At 60.1% G+C, this 11,314-nt stretch overlaps 1 protein-coding gene across 16 annotated transcripts in view; it reads left to right on the forward strand.

Moving 5' to 3' along the window:
* TLE3 (TLE family member 3, transcriptional corepressor) overlaps positions 1 to 9,950 on the forward strand; it is a 30,550-nt gene extending 20,600 nt beyond the window's left edge. For 4 of the 16 annotated variants that reach the window (XM_074600165.1, XM_074600167.1, XM_074600168.1 and 1 more), the window contains 12 exons: positions 1,290 to 1,409; positions 1,657 to 1,707; positions 1,891 to 2,046; positions 2,188 to 2,320; positions 2,597 to 2,793; positions 3,442 to 3,518; positions 3,755 to 4,004; positions 4,166 to 4,413; positions 4,697 to 4,844; positions 6,020 to 6,170; positions 6,647 to 6,723; positions 7,000 to 9,946. In XM_074600165.1, the coding sequence (XP_074456266.1) occupies positions 1,290 to 1,409; positions 1,657 to 1,707; positions 1,891 to 2,046; positions 2,188 to 2,320; positions 2,597 to 2,793; positions 3,442 to 3,518; positions 3,755 to 4,004; positions 4,166 to 4,413; positions 4,697 to 4,844; positions 6,020 to 6,170; positions 6,647 to 6,723; positions 7,000 to 7,107 (1,716 nt within the window). In that variant the 3' untranslated portion in view covers positions 7,108 to 9,946. Of the gene's footprint in view, positions 1 to 1,289; positions 1,410 to 1,656; positions 1,708 to 1,890; positions 2,321 to 2,596; positions 2,794 to 3,441; positions 3,519 to 3,754; positions 4,005 to 4,165; positions 4,414 to 4,696; positions 4,845 to 6,019; positions 6,171 to 6,646; positions 6,724 to 6,999 lie in introns of all 16 variants that reach the window. The other 12 variants (XM_074600159.1, XM_074600164.1, XM_074600162.1 and 9 more) reach the window with 8 other exon arrangements.
* The last annotated feature ends 1,364 nt before the right edge of the window (positions 9,951 to 11,314 follow it).

Below are 11,314 nucleotides of genomic sequence, written 5' to 3' on the forward strand. Positions count from 1 at the left end.
TTAGTTTCTTGGCGGCGGGCCAGCGGCGGGCTGAATGGATCGATGCCTCTAAATGCTTGACATGATTCTCTGGTAGCTGCGAGGTTTTTCAGCATGACTGCCTGAGAAGAAAGACCCCGGTGTTATCCAAAGCCGCTTATTGGGTACCGAGGAGAAACATGAACTGCTTTAGTTCTCCCTTTCAGCGGGGAAAGAAAGGCAGGCAGAGGAGCTTAGGAACATTTCTGCTTAGCAGGGGTGGCAGGCTCTGCTCCGAGACATGAAATGATGGTAATTTCTCCTGCTGCTCCGAGAAACTAATTGAAGGGCATCTGCGCGGGGCCGGGGCTGTGCCGCAGGGCCGTGCGGGGCCGGGCTCTCGCCACCGCTCTGGAGGGGGTTTTGCGCTGCCATTTTTGCTCCCAGCCCGATCCCGGCTTGTTGAGGGGTTTTCCAGGGAATGCTGGTGGCTTTCCTGGGAATGCCAACGTCTCCTGGGCTCTGCCGCTTGAAGGGAGCGCAGAACACCCCCCCCACCCCCCCCCGAGCGGAGCTGCGCCGTGGGGCGCTGGGCTCTGCTGCTCCCGGCGACGTGGGTTTTTCCAAGTGTTTTTTTGGATGCCCTTTGTCTGAGCAGAGCTCAGCTGCCGGTGCAGCTTGGCCGGGGCTGGGTTGAAGCGGTGCCTTTGCTCCCCTAATGAACATGGCGGGGGTGAAGCCCTGGCTCTCCTGATGCCGGAGGAAGCACCCGTGGGCTCTCATGGGTGCCAGCCCTTGTGCCAGTCCCTTCCCCTGCCCTGGGCTGGGGAGAAGCTGAGGCCAGAGGATGATGGTGACGGGGCTGGTGTTCCCCGAGGCGGGCAGAGGATGATGGTGACAGGGCTGGTGCTCCCTGGGGGGGCCAGAGGATAATGGTGATGGGGATGATGCTCCATATGGGGGGCAGAGGATGATAATTATGGAGCTGGTGCACCCTGGGGGGCACAGAGGATGATGGTGATGGGGATGATGATCCCTATGGGGAACAGAAGATGATGGTGACAGGGCTGGTGCTCCACATGGGGGGCAGAGGGTGATGGTGATGGGGCTGGTGCTCCCTGTGGGGGCCAGAGGATAATGGTGATGGGGATGATGATCCCTGTGAGGGCCAGAGGATGGTGGTGACAGGGCTGGTGCTCCCTGAGGGAGTCAGAGGATGATGGGGCTGGTGCTCCCCGAAGGGGTCAGAGGCACCTTGTAAGCTGCTGCTCGTCGAGTCCTGCCTGTTTTCCTTCTGTTTCCACCTTAAAAAGTTTCTTCTGTTGCTGCAGAATAATTCTGTTTCGCCCTCGGAAAGCCTGAGAGCCAGCGAAAAGCACCGGAGTTCCACGGACTACAGCATCGACTCCAAGAAGCGGAAAGCAGAGGAGAAGGACAGCATGAGCCGATATGTGAGTGACAGGGACGGTGACGCTGCGGCTGGGGGGCTGAGAGCTGCAGGGGCATGCGGTGGCACGAGGCACAGGGCGTTCGGGCAGGACTTTGGGTGGGAGAAAGCGGGATTTGGGTAATACTTTCCAAAGGTGACCTGCGTCCTGCTGCTGTGCTGCTGGAGGGGGGGTTCGGCTTCCCGGGGGGCTGCCTGTCGCCCCAGGGTTTGGTGGCTCTCTGCGGGATGTAACTCGCTTTGTGTTTCAGGACAGCGATGGTGACAAGAGCGACGACCTGGTGGTCGACGTCTCCAACGAGGTGAGCCGTGGGGGTGTTTTGGCAGGTCCGCTCCTCTCCCCGCGGCACAGTGGGGCTTTGGGGGGGTCGGGGGGGGCGATGTCTTAGGGGTCCCCCGACACCAGCCCAGTTCTTGCCTGAAAGAGGAGCCGGAGGGAGCCCTCCCCGCTGCTGGGGGTGCCAATGCTTTCTCCTGTCTCGCAGGACCCCGCCACCCCCCGGGTCAGCCCAGCCCACTCCCCCCCGGAGAATGGCATAGACAAAGCCCGTGGGCTGAAGAAGGGGGATGCGCCGAACAGCCCGGCCTCGGTCGCCTCCTCCAGCAGCACTCCCTCCTCCAAGACTAAAGACCTGGGCCACGTACGTCCTTCGCTCTGCCGGGGGGGGTCAGGCCCCCCTGGCCGGGAATGCTGGCCCAGTCTGGGGGCTTGCCGAGCAGGGGCTGCAGATGCCAGTGGCCGAACCTCATCCTTTTCTGTTTTTCATCCCTTCTCCATCCAGAATGACAAATCGTCGACGCCCGGGCTCAAGTCGAACACTCCAACGCCCAGGAATGACGCTCCGACCCCGGGGACGAGCAGCACCCCGGGGCTGCGGCCGATGCCTGGCAAGCCGACCGGCATGGACCCCCTGGGTGGGTACCGGGTCCCCCAGTGCCACCTCTCTGCTGCTGTCTCCGGCATGGCTTCAGCCCGTGCCCTCCAGGGGCACAGCAGCTTTGGCGGCGGGGGGTTCAGGTTTATCAGGGACCCAATCCAGCTCAGGGCAGGGGTGCCAGCAGCTCAGGTGCTCCCCGTGCCAGAGATGGGGTGAGGAGGGAGGTCCAGCCCTTGCACCTTCTCCTCTGGGGTGAGCGGGGCTGGATGCGGGTGGGCTCCGTCCCCTGACCGCGTCCCCATCCCTCCCGCAGCCTCGGCCCTGCGGACGCCCATCTCCATCGCGGGCTCCTACGCGGCTCCCTTCGCCATGATGGGACACCACGAGATGAACGGCTCGCTCACCAGCCCCGGCGCCTACGCGGGGCTCCACAACATCCCCCCGCAGATGAGCGCCGCTGCTGCCGCCGCCGCTGCCTACGGCCGGTCGCCAATGGTGAGCTTTGGAGCTGTACGTAGCACTTTTAGCTCCTTTTCTGGCTCCCGGTGGGGTGGTGGGAGTGGGGAGGGTCCGGAGGGGTGCAGGGGGAGGCTTCCCTGTGTCAGCTGTAAAACTGGGGCTCCTCACCGGCTGCGTTTCGACTCGGCCGCTGTCGAAAGGTGCTGGGTGTAGAGATGCCTCCCCTTGGGGTGATGCGCGTGTGCCACGACATTGGGGTTTGTCCTTCCCCGCTGTGTGTGGGAAGTACCCACCGTGCAGCCCCCTTTTCTTTACTCCTGCTAAACACTCAATCGTACGCTTTAAGGCAAAATACAGGCAAAAACAAGAAGCAAAACGCTGCCGTTAATGCGGAGATGGGGGTTCCTGCAGCCGGGGTGCTGGGCATGGCTCGGCTCCTCCTGTCCCTGGGGACTTGGGAGCAGCATGGGGAGGGTGAGCACGTCCCGCGCTGGTCCTTGCAGACCAGAAACCTTTGGCTAATCCCCCAGTCCTTCCCCTTTCTGCCAGGGAAAAAGGAGCGATTGGCTATTGAGCAGCAAGGGAAAAGAGGGAGCTGCCGAGTGTCCCCACACCTGCCCGGGCTCGCGGATGGGGAGCTGTTTGCTGGTGTGCCCGGCTCCTGCCCGGCCTCACCCGCGTCTGTGTGTCTCTCGGCAGGTTGGTTTCGACCCGCACCCACCCATGAGAGCCCCCGGCCTGCCCTCCAGCCTGGCGTCCATCCCCGGAGGGAAGCCGTAAGCCCCTCTTGGTCTTTTTGCGCTCTGGGGGGGATGCGTGTGCGCGGGAGGGAGATGGGGGCTGCACCCAGGGCTGGGTCCGGCCGAGCCCCCGAGAGCAGCGGTGGCCCCCGGCCCCTAACGAGGCACGAGCTGGCAGCCGGGTTGCAATGCCACCCACCCCCTTACGCTGGGTTTGCAGCAAACCTCTTTCTCCCGGGCTGATTCCCACCCCGTTTGCCCTTCCCCGGCAGAGCCTACTCCTTCCACGTCAGTGCCGACGGGCAGATGCAGCCCGTCCCCTTTCCCCACGACGCCCTGGCGGGTCCCGGCATCCCGCGGCACGCTCGGCAGATCAACACCCTGAGCCACGGGGAGGTGGTGTGCGCCGTCACCATCAGCAACCCCACCAGGCACGTCTACACCGGGGGCAAGGGCTGCGTGAAGATCTGGGATATCAGCCAGCCGGGCAGCAAGAGCCCCATCTCCCAGCTGGATTGCCTGGTAAGGGGCTGGGGGCTGCCTCGCACGGGAGCTGGAGCATCCCTCACGCCACCGCGGGTTGCTCCTGGTCCCCAAGCGCGTGTCCCCCCCCCTGCTTTCCCCTCCCTCTAATGTGGTGACTCATTCTCCGTCCCCTCCGCTAACGTCTCTGTCCCCTCCAGAACAGAGATAACTACATCCGCTCCTGCAAACTGCTCCCCGACGGCCGCACGCTGATCGTGGGAGGGGAGGCCAGCACGCTCACCATCTGGGACCTGGCCTCCCCCACGCCCCGCATCAAGGCCGAGCTGACCTCCTCCGCCCCCGCCTGCTACGCCCTGGCCATCAGCCCCGATGCCAAAGTCTGCTTCTCCTGCTGCAGCGACGGCAACATCGCCGTCTGGGACCTGCACAACCAGACCCTCGTCAGGTGAGCCCGCCTCGGCACCCAGCAGGGACGAGAGCCCATAATTGGGGTCTTTCGGCCATATTTTGGCGTGAGGACCTTTGGGGGTGGTGAGAAGAACACCATCTCGTGATCTCTGAGCGAGCACAGCAGGCTCGGTGCGCCTCGGCAGAGGATGCTCCCTGGATTTCCCGGTGCACTTGGTGCAGGGAAGCCTCCTAAATGTGGCCTGAGCACCAGCTCCCTTGAAGCGACCTTTTTCCCAGCGCTCCCCTTGGAGGTTTACGTTATTTTCTGTCGTTCAAAGGCAATTCCAAGGCCACACGGATGGTGCCAGCTGCATAGATATCTCGCACGATGGTACGAAGTTGTGGACGGGGGGTCTGGACAACACCGTGCGCTCCTGGGACCTGCGGGAAGGCAGGCAGCTCCAGCAGCACGACTTCACCTCCCAGGTAAGCAGGGGGGGCCCTGGGCGGCCGCCTCGTCCGGCTCCTCCTGGACACCCCCTGTAGGAGTTTGTCCCCCCCAGGTGGTGCCTGGCCGTGGGAGGGAAAACGACCCGCACAGGCCCGTTAGCCGTGTGCGTGGCTGTCCCCAGTGCTTTAGGTGTGACCGAGGAGTGTTCAAGGCAGTAAGAACTGCCGGGGGGGTTCCCCTGGCTCTTGTTTCGGCATCTCTTTCCTTGTTTTTTTTCATCCTCTGCAAGACCAGGCTGCCGTTAAGGAAGCAGCGCTTGCCTTGGGGTGCCCGTGGCTGTTACCGGCTGGCTCTGGGTGCCCCGCAGGTGGGATGGCAGCAGGGCTCGGGCTCCTGCAGACCCTCCCAGAGCCCTTGTCCCAGAGGGACAAAGCTGGGACCTTGTGTCCTCCTGGCACGTGCAGCCATCTCCGTGGGGCCGGAGCTGCCCTGGCATTTGTGGGTCTTGTGCGACTGCTCCGAACCGGTGGAATGGCCCCTCCGAGCCCTGCTGCGCCTCTTCAGGGCTGGCCAGCCGCCTCCAGCAATGCCGTACGGCTGGTCAGACTGGAGTTGTATGATCAGGGTCCAGAACGGCATCTGCGTGGCCGAGGTCTCCGCTGCGTCCCAGCTGCCGACCCCACGGCGCTGGCGGCCGGGACTTTAACTGCATGAACACTCGCCATCGTGGAGCTTGGGTGACCAGAAGCCGTGCCACCGCAGTTCCTAGCTGTGGCTTAGAGCTTATTTAGCCCTGCCGAGTTTTCCTCTTCTGGAGAATGCCAGGAGGGTCCTTTCTGTCCAAAGACAGAAGCGCTGTCCCCGCGAGAGGCTGCGTTTCAGCCGGGATGCCTCGGCCAAGGCAGATGCCAGCCGCCGGCTCCTGGCTTTGCTGTGCCCGTGTCTCGGCGGCCACTCGGTGATTTCAGAGGACCCGGCTGTGCCCTTCCCCCCCCCGCCGGGCTGTTTCTCTTCCGAATTGCTGGCCCTGCTGCCAGCGCTGCGGGCAAAGCCGTTGCGTTACTCAAATGGCCAACGGGATCACCTCCGGCACGGCTTGTGCCCCGGTGATCGGCATCTGTCCCCAGCAGGGAATTGTCAGGGATGCAGAGCTGGCGGGTGCGACCCCCCCCCGCCCCCGTGCTGAGCCACCCCTGTGTCCCTCCCGCAGATCTTCTCGCTGGGGTACTGCCCGACGGGCGAGTGGCTGGCGGTGGGCATGGAGAGCAGCAACGTGGAGGTGCTGCACCACACGAAACCCGACAAGTACCAGCTGCACCTCCACGAGAGCTGCGTCCTCTCCCTCAAGTTCGCCTACTGCGGTAAGCAGCTCCTTCGGCGACAGCTTGGGGACACGCGTGGGGACCGTGGCTGGAAGCATGGCACGGTGGTGGGGGGGGGCTGAGCAGGGCGGCTTCCAGCAGGATCCGTCCCACGGATGAAGAAGATAAGGATTGTCCCCACAAACCCGCCCTTAGCCGCTCTGCCCAGCGGTGGTGGCACGTTGGCATTGCGGGGGGTGAACCACCACCTGCCCACGTGCCGGCGCTGGGATGCGGCCCCTCGGGAGCGGGGCTGGGGAGAGCATCTCCGGAAAAAATCTGCGGGAAAATCTCCAGATCTTCCAGTTTCTGGAAAAATCTTCCAATTTCTGAGGGCAAAACCAGCCAGAAGCCCCCAGGGGCAGGGGCGAGGGCAGCCGTGGGGTCTGGCCCATGGCTTCAGTGGGGCCGGGGGGGGGGGGGGGGGGGGGCGGCAGCAGCTTTTGGGTGCTGAGGCCGTGTTTCCCCGGGCGCAGGTAAATGGTTTGTGAGTACTGGAAAAGACAACCTGCTCAACGCCTGGAGGACGCCCTACGGAGCGAGCATCTTCCAGGTAGGAGGCTCTTTCTCAGGCAGGGCGATGGAGGGGGGGGGGGGTGGTCAGCACCTGGAACCCCCCTCCCCTCTCGACATCATCCTGGGGGGCTGCCAGCCCTGGGGAGGGGCGGGGGATCCTTTTGGGGGGTGGCCAGATCCCTACCCAGCGTGATGGATGCTCTGTGGATGCTGCCCGGTGACACGTGGCTGCAGAAGCCTCATCGGGGGAAACCAAACTGATGGTTTTTCTCTTTCCACCCGCCCCCCCCCTCCCCGCACCTTGTTTTTCCAGTCTAAGGAATCCTCGTCCGTCTTAAGTTGTGACATTTCAGCGGATGACAAGTACATCGTCACGGGCTCTGGTGACAAGAAAGCCACAGTCTACGAGGTCATCTACTAACCGTGGATTTTATAGCACGGCTGGCAGCTCCCGGCACCGGCGGTGGCAGGACTCGGGCGGCCGGCGGCGAGCGGCCGGGGGCTCGGGGGGGCTGCAGCAGGGCAGCCTCCGGGGCTCGGCCAGGGACTGGCACGCTCCGGCGGGGCTCTGCCTCGAGGGCCCGGCGTACCACACACACGGATTTATTTGGAGGTCTGCAAATATGGCACACATTGAAGCCCTAAACGAATTTTTGTTTGGTTTTAGGGTTTTGGGTTTTATTTTGAATTTATTTTTTTTTTTTTGGTTTTCTGGTTCTTTCCGTCTGCGCTTTGGTGGCACTATAAAGGACTTATTTTTTATTGTGACTTTTTTTTTTTTTGTGCATCCTGCATAAGACTTGTGAAAAATGTAAATAACGGACTAGTAAATAGCATTGGAAGGGTGGGGGACCCCTCCCGGTACACTAGTTGTGTATTTTTTGTCTGCTGTAATTGTATTCCACTGATGGTTTTGGTGGTGGCAATTTTATTTTTTTTTTTACTTTTTTTTTTTTCCTTAACCCTCCCCCACCCACCCCCCCTCCCCCCCAAAAAAAAGCGTCCGTTGGGACGTGACTTTGCCGTGCAGCGCGTATCCAGGCTGAGCAAAGATGTCCACTGGTGAAAGTTGTTCCTACTGTCGTACCCGTGCGTTGTTCGGTGTGTTAGTGATGGTGGGACGCTGCTGGGACCGCGGGGGACTCGCTCGGATCCTCAGCTACTGATGGGACATCAGCAACACAATCACCTTTTTTTTTTTTTATATATGGATTTTTTTTTTAATTTTTTTTTTTTTTTTTGTGCTCGTATGTTTGAAGAAAAGGGGAAGCCCACGCTGCGGGATCGTCTGCGCAAGCCCTTCTTGGTCTTCGGACGGAAGCAATGAGGAGTGATTTCAAAGAAAGCATAGTAAATTCAGCTCAGGGAGCCACGAAAGATAATAGCAACTTACGTGTTTTGTATTCAAATGAAAGTAAAGAATTAGAATTGATAACCTTTAAAATACAGGTTTTTTAAAAGCAAAGTTTACTAACAAGTAGGGTTTGTGTGTGGTGGGGGGGAAGGGGCTGGCTTTGGTAGGGTCCTGTGGGCTGTACGGTCTCGTGTCTTCTGGTATCTAGGTTCCGATGAAGCAAACCCCCTCCCCGCACAGGCCTGCGTTTCAGCATTTTGTACTAAAGGGTTAAAAAAAAAAAAAAAACCAAAAAAAAAAACAACAAAAAAAAAACCATAACAGGAAATAAAAGTATTTGTGTAGCAGAAGCGCTCACCCTGTATTGTAGCATATGGAAGAGAATTTTTATACTACATTTTTATGGATTATTTTTTAATTTTTGATTTTAATCTGGTTCAAAAAAAAAAAAAAAAAACAAAGAAGAAATACTGAACGCTTAGGGTTCAGGTGAGAACTGCCTGGTTTACATGCGTGGGTGCAGCGGGGGGCCGCGGGGTTGGCATCGCATCCTTCCCACCAGCCCCCCCTGGGGTGGGGAGAGACGAGATGGGGCTGGAAGGGGGATTTCATGGGAAAGGGGGAGTTTTTTCCTGTCAAAAGAAGGGGGTTTTGAGATTTTTTTTGCCCTTTTCTGCTTGAAAGAAAAAGAAGGGGATTGTCCCAGGCGAAGGGCGTCCGTCCTGCGCGGCTCGTTAGTGCTCGCCGTGCGTCGCCTCGGCCGGGGAGATGGGATCGATCTTGTGCGCTAATTACCCGCCCAAGGAAAAAGCAGGCTCTTTCAAACCGCATTGAGGGGAAAGTGGTTCTGAGGGGGGTTTGGCTCAGAAAAATGTCTCTGAAAATGCCCCTGGTGCCAAGGGATCCGCGCCGGCCCCTGCCGAGGGCTTCAGGGATGCGCCGTGCGTCTTTTGGGGTTTGTGTTTGGTCCTCGGGGCTGGGGTGGATCTTGGGGGGGCTTTGCCCATCCCCCTGCACCCCCAGCCCTGGGCCTGGTTTCCGACCGCGGGGTTCTTGGAGCATCCCCCCCCTCTTCCCATTGATGGGGAGGATGTTGGAAAGGGCCGGGGGGGCTTTGAACTGTCCCCATGGCAAACTCGCCCCGTGGTAAGGCCACCGCCAGCTCGCGTCCTGCGTGGGCACCGGTTTGCAAGTCGGCGCTTCGTTTTCCTCCGAAAAAAATAGGAAAAAAAAATAAATAAAGGAACTGCATGTACCGGAGCTGGTGGAGGGTTACTGAGTCAGACTTCTCAACTTTACACCAAAGTATGTAGCAGAATATGTACAGCTGTTAATAACTACAACTGGTTTTTGTAAAAAAGGGAGAAAAAAAAAAAAAAGAAGAAAAAAAGAATAAAAAGTAAATGTAATGAAGCTCAAATGAAAGCAAATTGTCTATAAACCATTTGGTCTCTGAAAACCTGCACTGAGTTGTTAATAAAAGCAAGCAAAGCAAGCGAGGGGCCGTTGTTCCTGCATGGCAGGGCTGGGGGGGGGCACAGGACACCCCTCGCCCAGGGCCCCCCTCGCCCCTGGGGGTGACGGCGGAGGTCGGCTGGAGGAGACGGGAGCGCGGGAGCGATGGGAGCAGCCGCTGCAGCCCCCAGCCCTCGCCTTCCCCCCCTTCCCACGCCTCTGGGGGGGCTGGCCCTGCCCTCCCCGCCCTGGGATGCGCTGCCAAGGGACGTGCCCCTTCCTCCCTAGGTGTCCCCCCATCTCCCCTGGGGGCGAGCCAGCCCACGGGCACCCCCGTGTCCTCCTATTTCTTCTCGAAGGCATCACCCAGCTGCTTTGTTTCTGCTCCCGCCAGCCCGCAGCGAGGATGTGGGGATGGGGAGGAAGGGCTGGGAGCAGGGGACCCTGCGTCCCGCTGGGGACGCGGCCACCGAGGCGGGGTGCCAGCCAGCCCGCGGGGTGCCAGCCGCAGGCGGGGCGCTCGCCGTGGCTCGGGGACGGGGTCGGGCGGCTCCCCACCCGCGGGGCGCGAGCACCTGCATTCCTGCGCTCCCGGCACGGGTGCCCCTGACAGAGACAAAGCACTTTCCTTGAACTAGGACATATGTACCGTCCTACGGGGGCTTCCCCGTGATGGATTGAACATGACAGAGCCTGCTGCGAGGGAGAAATAAAAAGCAGGAGCAGCACTCTAACTGCTCGGGTTTCCGATAATGTACAGCGGTAAATGGTTATGAGTGCATTTAAATCTGATTTTAAGCTGGATGGAATGAGGGCCTTACACAGGGGACCATTAAAAGATAAAAATTGCAAGAAATCCTTTGTTGTAAGATTTCGGAGAGCCCAGCGCTGGGGAGCGGAAGGGTTCGGCGGGGCCCGGCATCCCCACCCCCGGCCCCCGGCGCTGCCCCTTCGGGCGCCTGATCCGCTGCAGCTTCTGCTTTCAACAGTTCCCGGCAAACTGTTGCCCTTTGCAATTAATTTGGTTTGACTACAACCTTTCCGAAAGTGCTGACGGAGGAGGTGTTAAAGCCGTGCGCAGTCTCTCCCATTCCCATTTACGCTATCAGCCAGCCGCCCGACGCCCGCGCTCTATAATTAAACTATTCCGAGCCCCACACGCTAATTTTTTTTTTTATTATATATTCATAAGGGCTTTTTTATTTTTTTTTTTAAAACATGCTTTTAGTTCAGGCTGGGCCGATGCTGCGCCACACCGGGGCGTGAAGGCAGAGACCTCACACATCGGGTGGGAATTGCAGTGGGGCACCAGGATTCCCCTCCCCGTGCCGTGCCGGTGCTCGCGCGCTCCAAGGCCTGGCACACCCGGCACCTTTTGGGTTGCATTACCCACTTTTCATTAGTCATTTCCTTTTCCATGAGCGTCGCGCTCCAGCAAGGAAGGGCTCCCATGGAGATGTGCAAGAGATCCGATCCCAGCAGCTGCTGCGCATCAAAACTGAGCCATTATCCATCTGGGTGGACTCTATAGCCCTTACCCTTCTGGGTGCACCCTGTAGCCCTTCCCCTTTCGGGTGCACGCCGCCGATGCTCCCGGCTGGTTCCCGCAGCCCTTGGGGCGAGGACGGCGGCAGGTCGCAGGGGGAGGCTGCGGCGGTTGGGTGCAGGTCACCACTCCGGGGCTGGGCGCCTCTCCCCCTTCCCAGCCCGGCGCTCCGGGGCAGCCGTCAGGCCAAACTGCGCTTCGAGTCGCCCGTAATGACCCAGTTCCAGGGTGCAGGTCCTGGCGCTGAGGCGGACCGCGAGCTCGCCGTGAAAT

The sequence above is a fragment of the Larus michahellis genome, chromosome 9, assembly GCF_964199755.1.
Source record: "Larus michahellis chromosome 9, bLarMic1.1, whole genome shotgun sequence".
In the NCBI taxonomy this organism is placed as follows: domain Eukaryota; kingdom Metazoa; phylum Chordata; class Aves; order Charadriiformes; family Laridae; genus Larus; species Larus michahellis.